Below are 14,835 nucleotides of genomic sequence, written 5' to 3'. Positions count from 1 at the left end.
CGCGCGCTCCCCGCCTCCAGCCTCGTGCGCCGGCCCCTGCCCCGCCGGCCCCGCGATGGTCCCCCCTCCACCCCCGCGGGAGCGCCCCTGTCCCCCCATCCTGGCACTTCCCCCGGAGTCGCGCGCCGGTTTCCCGCCCCGTGGGAGCGCCCCTCTCCGGACTCCGGCTGATCCCCGCTCGCCGCCCTCCCCTCGGGTGCGCGCCCGGCCCCTCCCTCACCCGGGGCGGGTCTGCGGGGGCGGTGCTCCTGGGCGGCGGGCGGAGCTCCGGTTCCCCAGCCCTGCGCCCCGGTGGAGCCTGAGCCGGAGCCGGCAGAGGGGCGCGGACGCGGCGCCTGGCGGCGTCCTGGGAGGCTCGGGCGGGGTCCTGGCGTTGAGCTTGGCCGGCCCGGAGCGCGGACCCAGCTGCAGGGGCGGCGATGAGCACCGAGGGACCCCCGCCCCCGGCCGCCCCCCGCGGACGCCAGGGCTGCTTGCTGGTGCCTGCGCGGGTGAGTGCGGCCCCTCAGCGCCCCTGCACCCCCGGCCCCTCTTCCTTCTCCTTCGCGCCTTTCTCCCTCCGCCCCTCCTCCCTCCACGCCGCCTCGCTCCCCGCGACCCCCTTCCCTGTCTCCGGGGACGGCTGGCCGGAGGGTGGGCGCCGGAGCCCCGGGACGCAGTGGGCACCCGCCCCCTGGCCGCTCTGCTCCCTCCAGCCCAGTGTCTTACTGGAAACTTGGAAGCTTTGCTTTTCCAGAGTCTTGCAAGGCTTGGTTTTGAGGCGCCTGGGCTTCCCTTTACTGCGTGGGAAGTAGCGCTTTCCACAATTTGGGATTTGAGATTGGCCCCACATTCCTTCCCAGGAGCGGCTCTTTCGGGCCCAGGCGGTGGCGCGGACCGGAGCGTCCCCCCTGCAGCCTTCGGGCGCCCAGGCCAGGTCTGAGGTGGCCAGAGTGAGCTTGGCCAGGTGCGTGGCGCGGCTCGGCAGGTGCTGGGGGCTCTCGGCCATTCGGGGAGCCGCTGGGACGCCAACCGGGTAATACGGATTACTTTTTTGAAGTCTATTCTAGTTCCCACCCTAAATAACTCCCTCCTCACCTTCTTATTTTTAAATAACTATTGATTGCCAGAAAACAGAAATGTTGGCTCAAAGAAAAACGGAAAGTTCTTGGAAAGCTTCAAGTTGCCACCCACAGCACAGCCCCGAGTTGCGAAAACAGTTTAAGGGAGCACGTGGCCACCCCAGCCCTAGGAGGCTGCCGAGGAGCGCGGCTGTTCGTGAAAATGCATTGACAACCACTCCTTTAGGGTTCCTTCCCCAGGAGCTCCCAGTCCCAGGAGCGACCAGTAATAGCCCTCCCTTATAGGACAGCAGGGAGAGGGTTCAGAAGGCCACAGGTTGAGGGCTGCTGCAAATTCCTATTGTCATAATAATGATTCTAAACTAGGACTGTGGTCGTAGCTATTGTGTGATGTTAAAAAAAATTCTATATAGAGATAGATGCATCTTCATTCAAGTCGTACCTTTCTGGGCTTTTACTACAAAATATGAAAATTAAATTTCATGTAAAATGTGGGTGTTTGTTTCTTGAGTACTTTGTAATATGAGTAGCTATCCCACTGTTGCCCATGGTAATCAAACCCGAGAAAATATGCGGGGATTACCTGGAAATAAACTGCAGTAAAAACTGCAGGCGCTGTGGAATCACAGGCTTTCCGTCTGGTCACTGCCTTCAGCTTTAAAATGACGCCCTCCCATGGTTAGGGATTGTTCATTTTTCTGGAGACATTCGAGCAAAGCAATTCTTGTTTTTTAATCATTGTAATTATAGCGGAAGCTTTGAAGTGGATTCATCATACTTCATAATTAACCCACTTGATGAGTTATTGGCAATAACGTCAACAAATAAAGCAACTGCGCGTATTCTAGTAAATGCTCTCCTTTGTGCTCAGTGTTAATTAAGGTGCTAAATTGGATGTTTTCCAGTCAAGGGTGGCCTCTGCCCACCTGTTTGCTACAAGATGTGATTGGCGCTTTCTTTGTAATAAGGACCTTGATTATTTGAAACAGCCTGCCTGAATTGTATTGAAAGAAACTTTTTTTTGGCGTTGGAGGCCTAGTATTACAATAAGGTGGAGCATTTTAAGAGCAAGACTCCTAACTTTGCAGTCATAAGTAATTAGGTGTGTGCTAAGCCTACCTTAGACACCAGTGCATGGTCATGTTAGCTCAGATTCTTATGTATTTAAAACGAATCTGTTAAGTATCGGTGTTGGCAGATTTGTCTTGAAAACATGAATGTTCTTAGCATACAATGTCATCCTTGCTTAATGGCAGAGACAACTGTGCAGAATTATTTTCTTACCATAACTGCATAATATTATTCAACTTGTGTAATTGTTTAATCATTTCCGTTAAGAGAACTTGGTGCTTTTAACTAGAAAAAGAGGAAAGTCTTTTCTAAATCTTGTATTTCTAGTTTTATTTTTTCTATCTGCAGTCAAAACTATACACATTCTTTATCATGACTGCTTGTTTGAATCATGCAATTTGGCCACGTTTGAAGGTCTCGTGTTCGGTAGCAGAACCATTTTGTTTCGCCTTTCAAGTGCCTGTTCCCGATGTTTTTTTCTAAGTTAAGTGAGTTCATGGAGCTCTGTCTCTGACCATACCTGGATTTGGGGGGTGAAATCCCACTGGCAAACAACCATCAGTACAATGTGCTAAGTATGTCTTGCTTCTAGCTTCAAAGACTACTATTGGTTGATGTTTACAGCACATTTGCTGCTTTTAAATGACAACACTTCTTCAGTCTGGGGCGCTGGAGGAATTATTGGCATGAGCCAGGAACATGCCCATTTATGTGATGAGTTTGCCCATTGAAGGGGGAGAACACCTTAGGTCATTTTAAAGCTGCATTTGGTAAGGGCACCACTTAATCATCTGTTTACAGATATGAATTGCTGCATGAGATGAATGAAGCATCTGAGTTCCTAAGAAGGTTACCCATTCCTTCTATGCTTTGGTTATGTTTCTGATCCTTGCTGACTCATCTTTAATTTCAACTGTAGAATTTCTGTTGATGTCTATGACATCATAAGCAAAATTCACGCATTATAAAGCAGGCAGTTACCTGATTTTACCAGGAGACACGGAGACATGTTCCCCAGTAAATAGTTGAATGAGGTCCAATTAAGAAAAGTGTGCCTTTTTTTTGTTTTTTGTTTTTTTCCAATATGGGATGTTAAAATTGCCTTGTTTTCTGAATGGTGTATGTGGAGCAACAGCTTCTTGTCTCTGGATATCTTTATGGGTGATGACTGTAGACAAGGCATTTAAGCTTCAGTTTTTTTTTTTTTTTTTTTTTTGAGACGGAGTCTCGCTCTGTCCCCCAGGCTGGAGTGCAGTGGCGCGATCTCGGCTCACTGCAAGCTCCGCCTCCCAGGTTCACGCCATTCTCCTGCCTCAGCCTCCCTAGTAGCTGGGACTACAGGCGCCCGCCACCGCGCCTGGCTAATTTTTTGTATTTTTAGTAGAGACGGGGTTTCACCGTGTTAGCCAGGATGGTCTCGATCTCCTGACCTCGTGATCCGCCCGCCTCGGCCTCCCAAAGTGTTGGGATTACAGGCGTGAGCCACCGCGCCCGGCCTAAGCTTCAGTTTTAATTTAGATCTGCTTCCCAAGATACCCCATGAGGCTCTGAGCGAGTTGGCAGAGGGGCTGGCGCCGTAGTTCTTGGTGAGAAGAGGATGTGTTTGCACAGCACGCCTCCTATTTACTAAATGGGTATATTCAGGTTAGACTTACTAAGCAGTGTGATTTTCTGGCTTTCCTGTTAGCTCATGTAGCATGGGACAGCAGGCACACGAGGGACCCCAAAGGGGAGCTGCTGTCAGGCTCTGCTGCGCACCCCTAGCTCCTGCGCTGCTGGGCATGGGGCAGGCACAGGCAGGTGCTTGTGGAAATGGAGAGGGAAGGAGGGAGATTAGGGTTCCAGGGAACTCGGAGAACCCCCACTTTGGGAACCGCCGTCCTCTCTGGCTCTGGCTTCTCACCTGTGGAATGTGTGCTTGGGTTCTGAAGGTCACTTTGTATCTGATTCCGAATCCCTCAGAAACTCACTCTAATTAGATTCTAGAGGTATTTTTGTTGAGTGGGACACAACAAGGGAGGTTAAGAACATGCTTTTGGAGGAAAAATGCACTCAGGATTTCATGGAAAATGGACCTGGAACTGGTGTGTACTTGTCATTGTTGTCCAGCTGGTTACCGCATGTTGTCATGACTGTAGTTTTGAATAGTCGACTTTGGATTATTTTCAGCTAACACTAGATGTCACTTTCCCCTAGTCCATACTAAAGTTCCACGTAAAACTCAGGAAGCCGAGGTTATCCTGTCTATTTCTGTATTAAATGCTAAGCTCCCCTGTGTGGGCGTAATCCCTCACCTGAGGACTGACCCCAGCCTGTGGCTCTTCATCCTCCACCCCTCTAAACAAGAAGGCCCCCGAAAGCTCACCCATTTCTGGCTGCCTTCCAGGGACCGTGTCGCTTCTTCACCCCATCAGCCTGAACCTTCCTGTTTTCCCCCCTTGCATATTTTAATAAATACTGTTAACAGTGCTGTGAATATGAGGATGTGATTTTGCAATTAGAATTACATGGTAAAATAGTTTGCTTTTTAAGGAGTCTACGTTTTTACATCCTGTAAAATATGATTATAAACTAGTTATATTTTAATTTAGCAAAGACTTTGGATTTAAGAAAGTGAATATGCTTCTTATTTAGGGGATACTGTTCTAAACATTTATTAAATGTAAAGTTATATTTTTAGTGTATAAAGTATTAAACTTCACAGTCTGCTAACTCCTAAACTGCTAAGTTTTAATTCTGTTTTATCTGTCATACTTTGTAAAGAAACTGCATGTCATTCACTTCTCTTGACTTCAAACCTAGATCAGTGCGTGGCCTGTTATTTTGCAATAATCTGCATTCCTGTTAATGAAACAGGTGACCCTCCACTGTCAAGATTCTGAGTATCAGCTCTGGGAGGTACCAACATTCACTCGACATTTGGGTGAACATCATTTGATGATGGCACTGAATTGTGTTATTATAAAAACAATCACATAGAACATTAGAATCAAGTGTCCTACATATCGTGCTTAGTAGCCTCCATTTTATAAATTTACTTTTCCTGGTCAGTGTGGACTGACCAGGAAATCACCGTAATTACTCCTACCTTCATCAAAATAGTTTAAATGACAAGTCCTGTGCAAGAATTAAATTCCACTTCTGTAAAGAATGCTTATAGTTGCAGATATTTTATTGTGTAGTTCATAAATTATTATAGGTAAGGGCGCAGCTACGGGGACGCACTCAGATTCCATGGAAGAACATTTCTGTTCGGTGAGCTGGTGTTTAGAAAATAATCTGCATTTGTGAAGTGGTATACAGCTGCCAGTTATTCTGAACAAAATCATCACTTATTTTGGATTTGGCAGCAAGTCCTCTCACTCCGAACGGGGAGGCCTCCCGTAGTCTGGGGTCCCAGCTACCCTCCTTTTAGATGCTGGTGCCAGGGAGGCCAAGGGCCCACATCTACCACTGCCCCCGGCCCTGCCTCAGAGCCTTCCCTGCGCCTGCCCCTGCCCCTGCATCTGCATCTGCCCTGGCCCCGCCCCTGCCCTTGTGACTGTGCTGGCCCCTGCCCCTGCCCCTGCCCCACACCTATCCCTGCCCCTGTCCGTACCCCTGCACTGCCCCTGCCCCTGACTTGTGCCAAACGCTCCGCACCTGCCCCTACCCCTGCCCCGCCCCTGCCCATGCCCTGCACCCACCACCCCCCGCCCCGCCCCTGCTCCTGCCTTGCACCTACCCCTGCCCTGCCCCTGCGCCTGCCCTGCCCCTGCCCTGCCCCTGGCCTGCCCGTGCCCTGCCCCTGCCCCTGCTTCTGTGCCTGCCCCTGCACCTCCCCCTGCCCTGCCCCTGCCCCTGCCCCTGCGCCTGCCCCTGCTGGGCATTCTACGTGGACATTTCCAAAACTCCTCTCTGCAGCTCAGCCTGGAGCAGGGTTGCGTTCTGCCCTTCCCAGGCTGGAACATAACCGCCCACCCCGTGGCTGCATCCTTCCTCCCTTGGGCCTTCACACACCTTGGCTGGGTGCGTGGAGGGCTGCCTGCCCCGGCCCAGGGCCTTTGCTCAGCTGCCTCTCCTGGAGGCTGCATCTCACCTGGCGCAGCACCTGCCCCGCCAACCCATGCCCCTTCCTGCAGAAGACCCGCTCCCCCAGGGACCCGGCCCACCCGTGGCTGTGAATGGGCCCATCTCAGTCGGGCGTCTAGGAGGGAAGTGGCACCTGGGTCCCCTGCTGCTGTGAGCCCGTGGAAGGGGCCGCTTTCAGAAGGACACAGCCCCAGCCCGGGGAACTCGGTTCTGCCCCGCTGCGTGGTAGCTGACCCATGTGTCAGTTGAGCCAATAAGTATATATCTGAATTAGATGTATGTGTTTCTATGAACTAGAGAGAAAGTTCCATTTCTGGTTTTTGAACTGATAATGTATATTTATGATCAGTTTATTTGGATTTAAGTAAAATTGTGCTTTCATATTTTTAGAATAGCTATATTTTGATTTTAATTTTCCACATCAGCATAAATTTAATGGTAAATATAATTTATTCTATTTCTCAGCTGTATCCTGCTCAAGATTATCCTTAATGATTTCTCTGCAGATAATTGTATTTTACCAAATGGCTCTGTCAGTTCGCCTTTTTACATTATTAAGTTTTCATTATGTACTGAGAAATATGAAATTACTTCTTATACCTTAAACCTGGGGACATCCAGAACCCGATGAGTTAGATGCAGTGTTTTTAGAAACGTGTGCTAACTTGGTTGTAGTTAGCATAGTTCATATGGTCTTGAAAGAAATCCAAGTCTGGTTTTATTCCTAAAACGATCATGGTCTGCAGCAAGGTAGAGAAAGTCCAGCCTTTGTATTACCTCCTCGGAAACACTAGAGATTTTACCACCTCCCTGCTTGAGGGGGAGCAACGGATGGGGAACGGTGGTGGGAAGTAGCTGTGGGTCTCAGGCCTTCTTTTGAAAAATGGGGGTTTGGTGATGATTAAGTGCCATTTGGAGAAATGCTTTATCATGATGCACCTTACATATGTGCAGACACAGGCATGCAGAATTTAGAGAAGAATGATTGAGTACCTATTAATTGCCACACACAGAGCTGGAAGCTAGAGATAAAAATAAAGTAGAACACCTCTCAGACCAGGCCAGTGGGGCCCTGACTGCCTGAGCGGCAAATTCTAGACAAGCAGACACGAAACAGCACAGGGCAGCTGAAACGTGTTCCCTCTTCTATAGATGAGGTCGTGCAACATTTGTCTTTAAGGATCTTGGATGAAGGATCCTTAAATTATTTGAGTGGCCCCTAAGTACAAGTCCATGTCCCCTTATAAGCGAGAGGAGATGGAGTTTAGAGACCGGCACACAGAAGGCGAGGCTGGTACTGAGACTGAGACGGGAGAGACGCAGTCACAGGCCAGGGGCACCTGCAGCCACCAGAGCCAGAGGAGGCAGGAAGGAGGCTTCCTGGAGCCTCTGGAGGAATTTGATCCTGGACTTCTGGCTTCCAGAACTGTGAGGAGATAAATGTGCATTGTTTTAAGCCACTAAGTTTGAGGAAATGTTGTCATAGCAGCCATGGGAAGCTAATCAGTCTTTTTACGTAAGTAATACAGCTTTTAGGGAATATCTTCTTAGAAATATAGGGAATTTGAGCCCAGTACCCCCAGGTTAGAAGAACTTACCTAATTGCTAACATCTACTAGGTACTAAGAGCCCTTTGGAGGCCTTCATTCCTTTAACCCCCCTGGGGTACTGCGATGCTCCCCATCTACACGTAAGACCGTAGAGACGGCAGGTGAGGGGTGGTCCCCATGGTGGCTGCAGCCCCTGGGGGTCTGACTGTGAGAGAGACGTCTCTATGCCACGTGCAAAGGCTGAGAAATGGCCCCAAATGCGTTTGCTTTAAGTGGTCATTGCTTGTGAGACAAAAGGATAACAACAGGAATTAGGAAATCAGAATCAGGAGGAATATACAACCGTTTTATTATAATTGAGGTTGTCGTACAAAATGGGAACAGTTCATAAGTCTAGTAGATGGCAACAGCTCATGCAGCCCCTCCCCACACACATAGCAGAGAAATGATGTTGAGATATGCAGAGTATCTATGTGATATTCTCCAGATTTGGTGCTTCAAGATGGATTTTTCATAAAAAAAAAAAACTCTGCAAAGATATGACATTTTATTGAAGCTGAACTAGCAGAAGCTTTATCAATTACCTATACTGTAATTGCTTTAAAAATGAAAAAAAAGAAAACCTCTAAAGTCACCATTATCTAAATTGGTGTTAAGAATTTGAAAGGTATTGAGAACATGAATTTGTAACCAAAATACATTATAATCTAAATAAATGGTCTTTTTTTTAAAAGTGGTTCATTTGAAATCCAGAGAGATATGAAAAAAATCATGTGGACTTCCAAGTTATTTTCTATTTTAGCTTCCTAGATGTAGTACAGTAAAATGTACTATTTCTTACATATTTTAATATTTTGATGTTAGGAGTTACAGTATCAAACATGCCTTATGACAGTCAAAATTTTGGGATAGTACGATATCTAAAACAATGATGCTTGGCTAGGAGTTAAGAAATTAGAACCAAACTCTGAAACTGCTAATAACAAAAGATAATAAAGGATAATGACTCACACACAGATAAGACCACTCTTTCTCTGTATATAAAATACATTTATTCTTTGTAGCAACAAAATGAAATAGAACAAATTGTAATATATTTTGTAATGTATAACACTTATATAAGGTTTAATTATATTAAAAATTAATTTCTATGTTGAATAATACTGTAAATTTAGTAATGGAATAGAGAGGAAAATCTAGTAGCTGAAAAAAGGAGGTAAACTGAAAGCTTTCCTATCAGAACAAGATACAAACCCACTAGGAAAGCAACTCTTCCCTATTGAATTGAGGAGAAGACCAGCACAGATCTATGACAATGCTATGAACTTTATGTATTGCAATTATTTTCTTCCAAAGCTTTATCAAATTTTGTCGTGACCTACAGATTCTTTTGGTTTTAATCACGGTGGAATCAGAATGCTTTTAGATTTGTAATTTCCATGTTGGCAGGAGGAAGGGGGTCAGGGAGGCCTGGAGTCGGGGGGAAGTCCAGGGTTCAGCTGCGCTAGGGTCGCCTGGTTCAGGGGGCTGCCTCGGGGTGTGGTGTTCCCGCAGTGGGCTGTGCAAAGTCTCAGGGCGGCCTTTGCTTTACTGGCCTTGGGCTGAATGGAGAAGGTGAACGGAGCAGGCCAGGGTCACAGAATTGCATGGTGCAGGCCTTGCCTTGCTGACCCGGGGCTGGAGGCTGCATTTCGGGTGCCGCTCTGCAGCTGGAGGGAACCTTCAGAGATGCGATTCGAATCTTCCTGTCACCTTCTTTGGAGTAAATATATTTCCTTTATTCCTTTGATGTTTGTATGAATAGTGGCATGGTATCTGTATCTCAGTACTGAAAGTGAGTATGAGATGGAAAAGTACAAGGAAGGAAAGTTCCTGTGACCTGGTCTATACCTGGCTAGCAGCTCCTAGATTTCCTTCTGGCTTTTTCTGGTGTATATTCTGTAAGTTAAACTCATCCTCAAGATAGAATTTTCTATCCTGCTTTTTAGAATTCTCATTATAAAATGATAATTTTCATAGTTTGCTAAGAAATATCCATCAATTACCGTCAACCCCCTGCTTAAGGTTCTTCTGTATCAGTGGAGAGGCTTCAGGCCGGTGTTCCCATAGGAGGGGGCTCTGTTAATGACACGCTCCTTTGCCCTTCTGTCTGGAAAGCAGCACCTGTCCTCGCTCCACTGGCTCAGGCGTCTGTGACTAGGGTGACAGCATTGCTTAGGAATCCCAGCTGATAGCCAGGCCTGTTCCCTGGTAGAATCCCACAGCGGGGAATGCTGGGCTTCTGGGCCCCACAGTTCTCCCGAGAGCTCAGGCTGCCTGTTCTCCTTTGTTCTCTGCTTTGTTGGGAATGCTTCAGTGCATGGTGCTTTTCAGGGTAGGGTCATGTGTGCCTTATTTTCTCATCGGTGAGATTGGATTCCTATTGTCTTCCAGGTGAGCCCTGGAACTTAGGGTTCAGCTGGATGCAGACGGAGGACTCTGCCCTCGTGGTGGAGCTGGGAGCACGGTGAGCTCTGAGGGTTCCCGGGCACAGCTGTTGGTTCTGAAGGGGGTGCTCCTACTGCCTGCTCATGGTCCTGGGACTCCTCACCTGCCCACTTGCTCCCTGCCACTCCAGGGCACAGCCCCTGGTTTGTCTGTTCCTGTCACTCCCCGCCTGGACAGGCAGCTCCCACGAATGCGGCCAGCTACTGTAGATAGTGCTGATCACAATAATTTATGATTTCTGATTTTATCACCATTTTCTGTTGATATAAATCTTTATCTTACTGGTATTGCCAGAGTTTCTAGTAAATGAGAAATTATCATGGTAAATAAAACCAATTTTATTTTGTTTTATATGTTATCACCCCTGGGAGGCTGTTGGTTTGAAACTACTGTTAGATTTTATTTTATTTTTTATTTTTGAGACGATGTCTTGCTCTGTTGCCCAGGCTGGAGTACAGTGGCACGATCTTGGCTCACTGCAACCTCTGCCTCCGGGATTCAAGCGATTTCCGGCTTTTTTATATATTTTTAGTAAAGATGGGGTTTCACAGTGTTGGCCAGGCTCCCAAAGTGCTAGGATTACAGGTGTGAGCCACTGTGCCCGTGGAGATGAACCACATCTGTGAACTTTTCTATAACGTAGCATCTGCGTTAGTACAGCTGCTGGGAGTTAACACACCACTGTGTGCCCAGGAAATGTTACATTTTAATTTTCTTAGAATGGTAGGATTAGCCACTGAATTTCTCAATTATCGGGTTTTCTGCAATATCTTTTAATTGAGCATTTTATTCTTTTTCTTAATTTGTAGGCTTACGTTGTGTCTGTTGTTTTGTTTCCTGAGATCTCTTATGTCATTTTGAGTTCAGTTTTTCCTCTATTCTGAAATGTGGGTACATTCCCGGTGAATGGGTCTAAGATAGTGACAGCCTGTTTGTCTCCGTGCTGAACTGATCATGGCAGTGGGGCTTGCTCAGAGAAAGGAAGTGCTTTTAGCCAGGCTGGGTTTATAGAAAACACACTGGTATGCACACGTCATGTGAAGCTGCTGAGGAACATTTACTTTTCAGAACAGCAGTACTTCTTCCCAGATGAGCAGATGGAAAAATCACATTTTACAATTTCAGTTGAGAAAGATGGAGTTGTACCATTCAATCTAGACTTCCTTGGTTCTTCAGTGAAATGTGGAAATACTGGTCACTTCAGATACATTCCGTACTTTACTTTTAGTTTTTTGGCTGGAGTGCAGTGGCATGATCATAGCTCACTGCGGCCTTGAACCCCTCAAACACCACAGCTCAAGCAATGCCCCTGCCCCAGCCTCCCGAGTAGCTGGAACCACAGGCACATGCCACTACCCCGGCTAACTTTTTAACTTTTTGTACCGATGGGGTCCCACTATGTTGCCCGGGCTGATCTTGAACTCCTGGTCTTAAGCGACCCTCCTCCCTCGGCCTCCCAAAGTGCTGAGATTGTAGGCGTGAGCCACCATGCCCAGCCCCAAGATAAGTTTCCTACCATGCAAGAAAGCATGAGTTTCGTGGTGACGGTTCTGGATCCAGATCTGCCTTGAGCCTTTTCTTTAACCACATCGCTCTCAGCTTCTTCATTTGTGTCCTTTGCTGTATCCAGCTACTGGAGTAGCTGCATTATTTGAAACCATACAAGCCTCTGCAATGCAGAAAAATAATTAGATGAAGTAAGGAATTTATCCGTGGTACAAATAGAATCAACATATTTCTTGATTATGCCTGTCTTTGAATAAGTAGGTTATGCTGAGTTTTCACTTCATCTTTGAAATAAATAGAAAAATAATAAATCAAATATGTTTTATTCAACCTCATGCATTAAGTAATGAAGCCAAATAAAACCAAGAAAATTACAAATACCTGTGCAAAGGAGATGTGGTGAGCCCTGTTCTGCCTTCTAATTTGATTGAGGAGAGGCACATAAATTGAAAACAAAACAAAAAAACAGTTCATTAAAACAAAAGATAAGTGTCATCCCTTAAATTAGAGAATGAGCGTGCCCATTCAGCAAGGTAAAATGTTGTGCTAAGCCCCACATTCACATCTCCCTAACGGGGGATTTGGAGGTACTGCAAATATGTCAAACCAAAAAAGGTGAATACTGATGATTTTTGGCGTGGTGACATGATTTCTCATGCTACTCCTGTATTCTAAAGCTGGTTTGAGTGCCTGCTTTGTGTCATACTATTCAAAAACTAACTGCAGTTTTTCTTAATTTATTCTTCATTAATCAGACTATGGTTTGAGCTTTTTTTAAAAAAATACTTCATTATTTGAAAATGATTAACATTAACATCATTAACATAATGAATTTAAAGCCTATTTTTCCAAAAGCACACAAAATAAGCACTTTTGAAAATGAAAATATGCTACGTAAAAATTGAAATGGAATGACCCAAAAAATTCAAAATTGCATTAAAGTAGACAGAAAAATGTGCTTCAAACAGATAAGAAAGGCAACATGCTCAAAAAAGTTAACTCTTTATTTATATGATATACAGTTTTCTAAACATTAGTTCTTCTGGGAAAAGTATTAGGAAGGCGAGCAAGTCTGTTTCCATGCTTTACACACTTATATGTAAATGAGGTGACCAGGGTTATCACCTATGTTTGGTATATGTGTACACAAAATAATTAATGATGTTATTATTGAAATAACATATGCCTTGGGACCAACTCCTAATATTTACACCTTTAAATATAAAAATATATTTAATATGCTAGTTTTTAACTTCACGAAAATTTGAGCCTTGATTTTTCTTTTCCACAGTTTTTGACTGGCTTAAATAGTGCCTGGCCCATACTAGGTGCCCGGTAAAAACTGGCTGAATATATTAATACTAAATTAAAATATTCAAACTAACTCTATTCAAATAAAATATTTGAATAGTCAAACTAACTCTAGAATCTTTAACAGTTTACATTACAGAGATATATCTCCACTCGATACTAAGTATAAATCCTTTGGAGGTTGTCATGTGAAAATGAAGCTAACGGTTAAGATAATCCAATTGCATGTTGTTATAAATCTGTCTTCATTTTCTTCTTTTTGTTCCGAAGTGACCGTGTCTCTCATTTGAATTTTTAACAGTTGCAGCTGCCTGCGTTTTCCTGTCTCTAGTCTCAAGGCTCAACAATCCGTGCAGTCACAGTGCATGCCGCTCTCCCTGTTGGCGAGCTTTGTAATCAGATCTGTCTTGGTGATATTGAACACCAGTGTTGCTTGTGAAATCCGGGCGTCAGCACTACCTCTGGATCTTGTAATGAAGCTCCAAGGTAGCCAAAGAACTCACACATGCCAAACTTTTTAGAAAGAGAGCAATTTTCTAAAATAAATTCCTTATTAAGAAGGAGTCTTCTTATAGTTGCATGGAAAGTTTGATGGAAGCATCTTTCCTTGACTTGTATACTGTGTTCTGAGGATGTGAGGGAGCCCTTCCTGTCCCATGGTGTCTCCGCCTGCCTCCGCCCCTTCGTGCCAGGGTTACTGATTTGCTTCAGGTGCCTTTAGGATTTTTGCAGGAAAAGAGTCAATATTTAGCATTTTACTTCCAGAAGAGCAGTCCCACACAAATCCTTCTCCTCCATGTTGCTGACTGTAGGATGCAGATGTGTTTGCAGGAAGTATGTTAGGGAGGTTCCCAGCATCTCATGGGAAGGATGGGAGGAGGAAGGGCTGGACAAGGGGGCCTGAGGGACGAGGCCTTGGTTGATCCTACAAGGAGTTCTGAAGACAGGACAAGGCTTTGAAGGCCTCCCCGTGGGGAAGAGACACAGGGTCCTTGGAAGTGCAGGGTCCTCAAGACGCGGGCAGCTCTGGGGTGAGGCTGTTCCTGAGAGGCTGAGCCCAGGGCAGCTCTGCCACAGTGGGTCCCGCTCTGTGCTGGGAAGAATCTGAGCAGCCCTGCCGTCCACTGCATGTGACACTTGGGTCCACACTTGGGGTAGGTTCTGAGAAGAGCTCCTCCTGGGTGGGGTTTCTCCACCAAGGAACTTGGAAGATGAGGGGAATGGGTGGCAGCCCCCTCTGTCCTGCTGGCCCTGGGGCTCCTGTGCCCTGGTCCTGGTCCTCCTCCTTGGCCCTGCAGTCCACCTCCTTGGCCACCTGCTTTTCCTCCTTGGTCCCCTGTCCTTTTCCTGCACCCCCAGTCCTCCTCCTTGGCCCTGAATCCTCCTTAGTCCCCCAGTCCTCCTCTGGACTCCAGTTCTCCTCCTTGGACCCTAGTCCTTCTGGTCCCCCAGTTCTCCTCCTGGTCTCTCAGTTCTCCTTGGACCCCAGTCCTCCTCCTTAGACCCCAATCCTCCTCCTCATCCCCAGCCCTCCTCCTTAGACCTCAGCCCTCCTCCTTAGACCTCAGCCCTCCTCCTTAGACCTCAGTCCTCCTCCTTGGACCCTTGTCTCTCCTCCTTGATCCCCTGGCCTCCTTGATCTCCCTGTTTCTGTTGGTCCCCTCCTCCTCCTTGACTTGGTCCTCCTCCTTGACCCCCTGGTCCTCCTCCGTGGCCCCCTCCTCCTCTGTTGGCCCTGGTCCTCCTGGTCCCTTGGGCTTCCCTCACCTCGGGGGCTG

General features: G+C 46.6%; 1 protein-coding gene across 6 annotated transcripts in view; it reads left to right on the top strand.

Annotated features, from left to right (window-relative positions):
* Nucleotides 1-366: 366 nt before the first annotated feature.
* SNTG2 (syntrophin gamma 2) overlaps nucleotides 367-14,835 on the top strand; it is a 400,470-nt gene continuing 386,001 nt past the window's right edge. For all 6 annotated transcript variants that reach the window (XM_063622870.1, XM_063622867.1, XM_063622865.1 and 3 more), the window contains exon 1: nucleotides 367-491. In XM_063622870.1, coding sequence (XP_063478940.1) covers nucleotides 420-491 — 72 coding nt within the window. In that variant the 5' untranslated portion in view covers nucleotides 367-419. The remainder of the gene's footprint in view (nucleotides 492-14,835) is intronic.

This window comes from Symphalangus syndactylus, chromosome 18 (assembly GCF_028878055.3).
Source record: "Symphalangus syndactylus isolate Jambi chromosome 18, NHGRI_mSymSyn1-v2.1_pri, whole genome shotgun sequence".
Classification (NCBI taxonomy): domain Eukaryota; kingdom Metazoa; phylum Chordata; class Mammalia; order Primates; family Hylobatidae; genus Symphalangus; species Symphalangus syndactylus.
The sequence above is the reverse complement of the archived record's forward strand: the minus strand, read 5'-3'. Positions and strand labels throughout refer to the sequence as shown.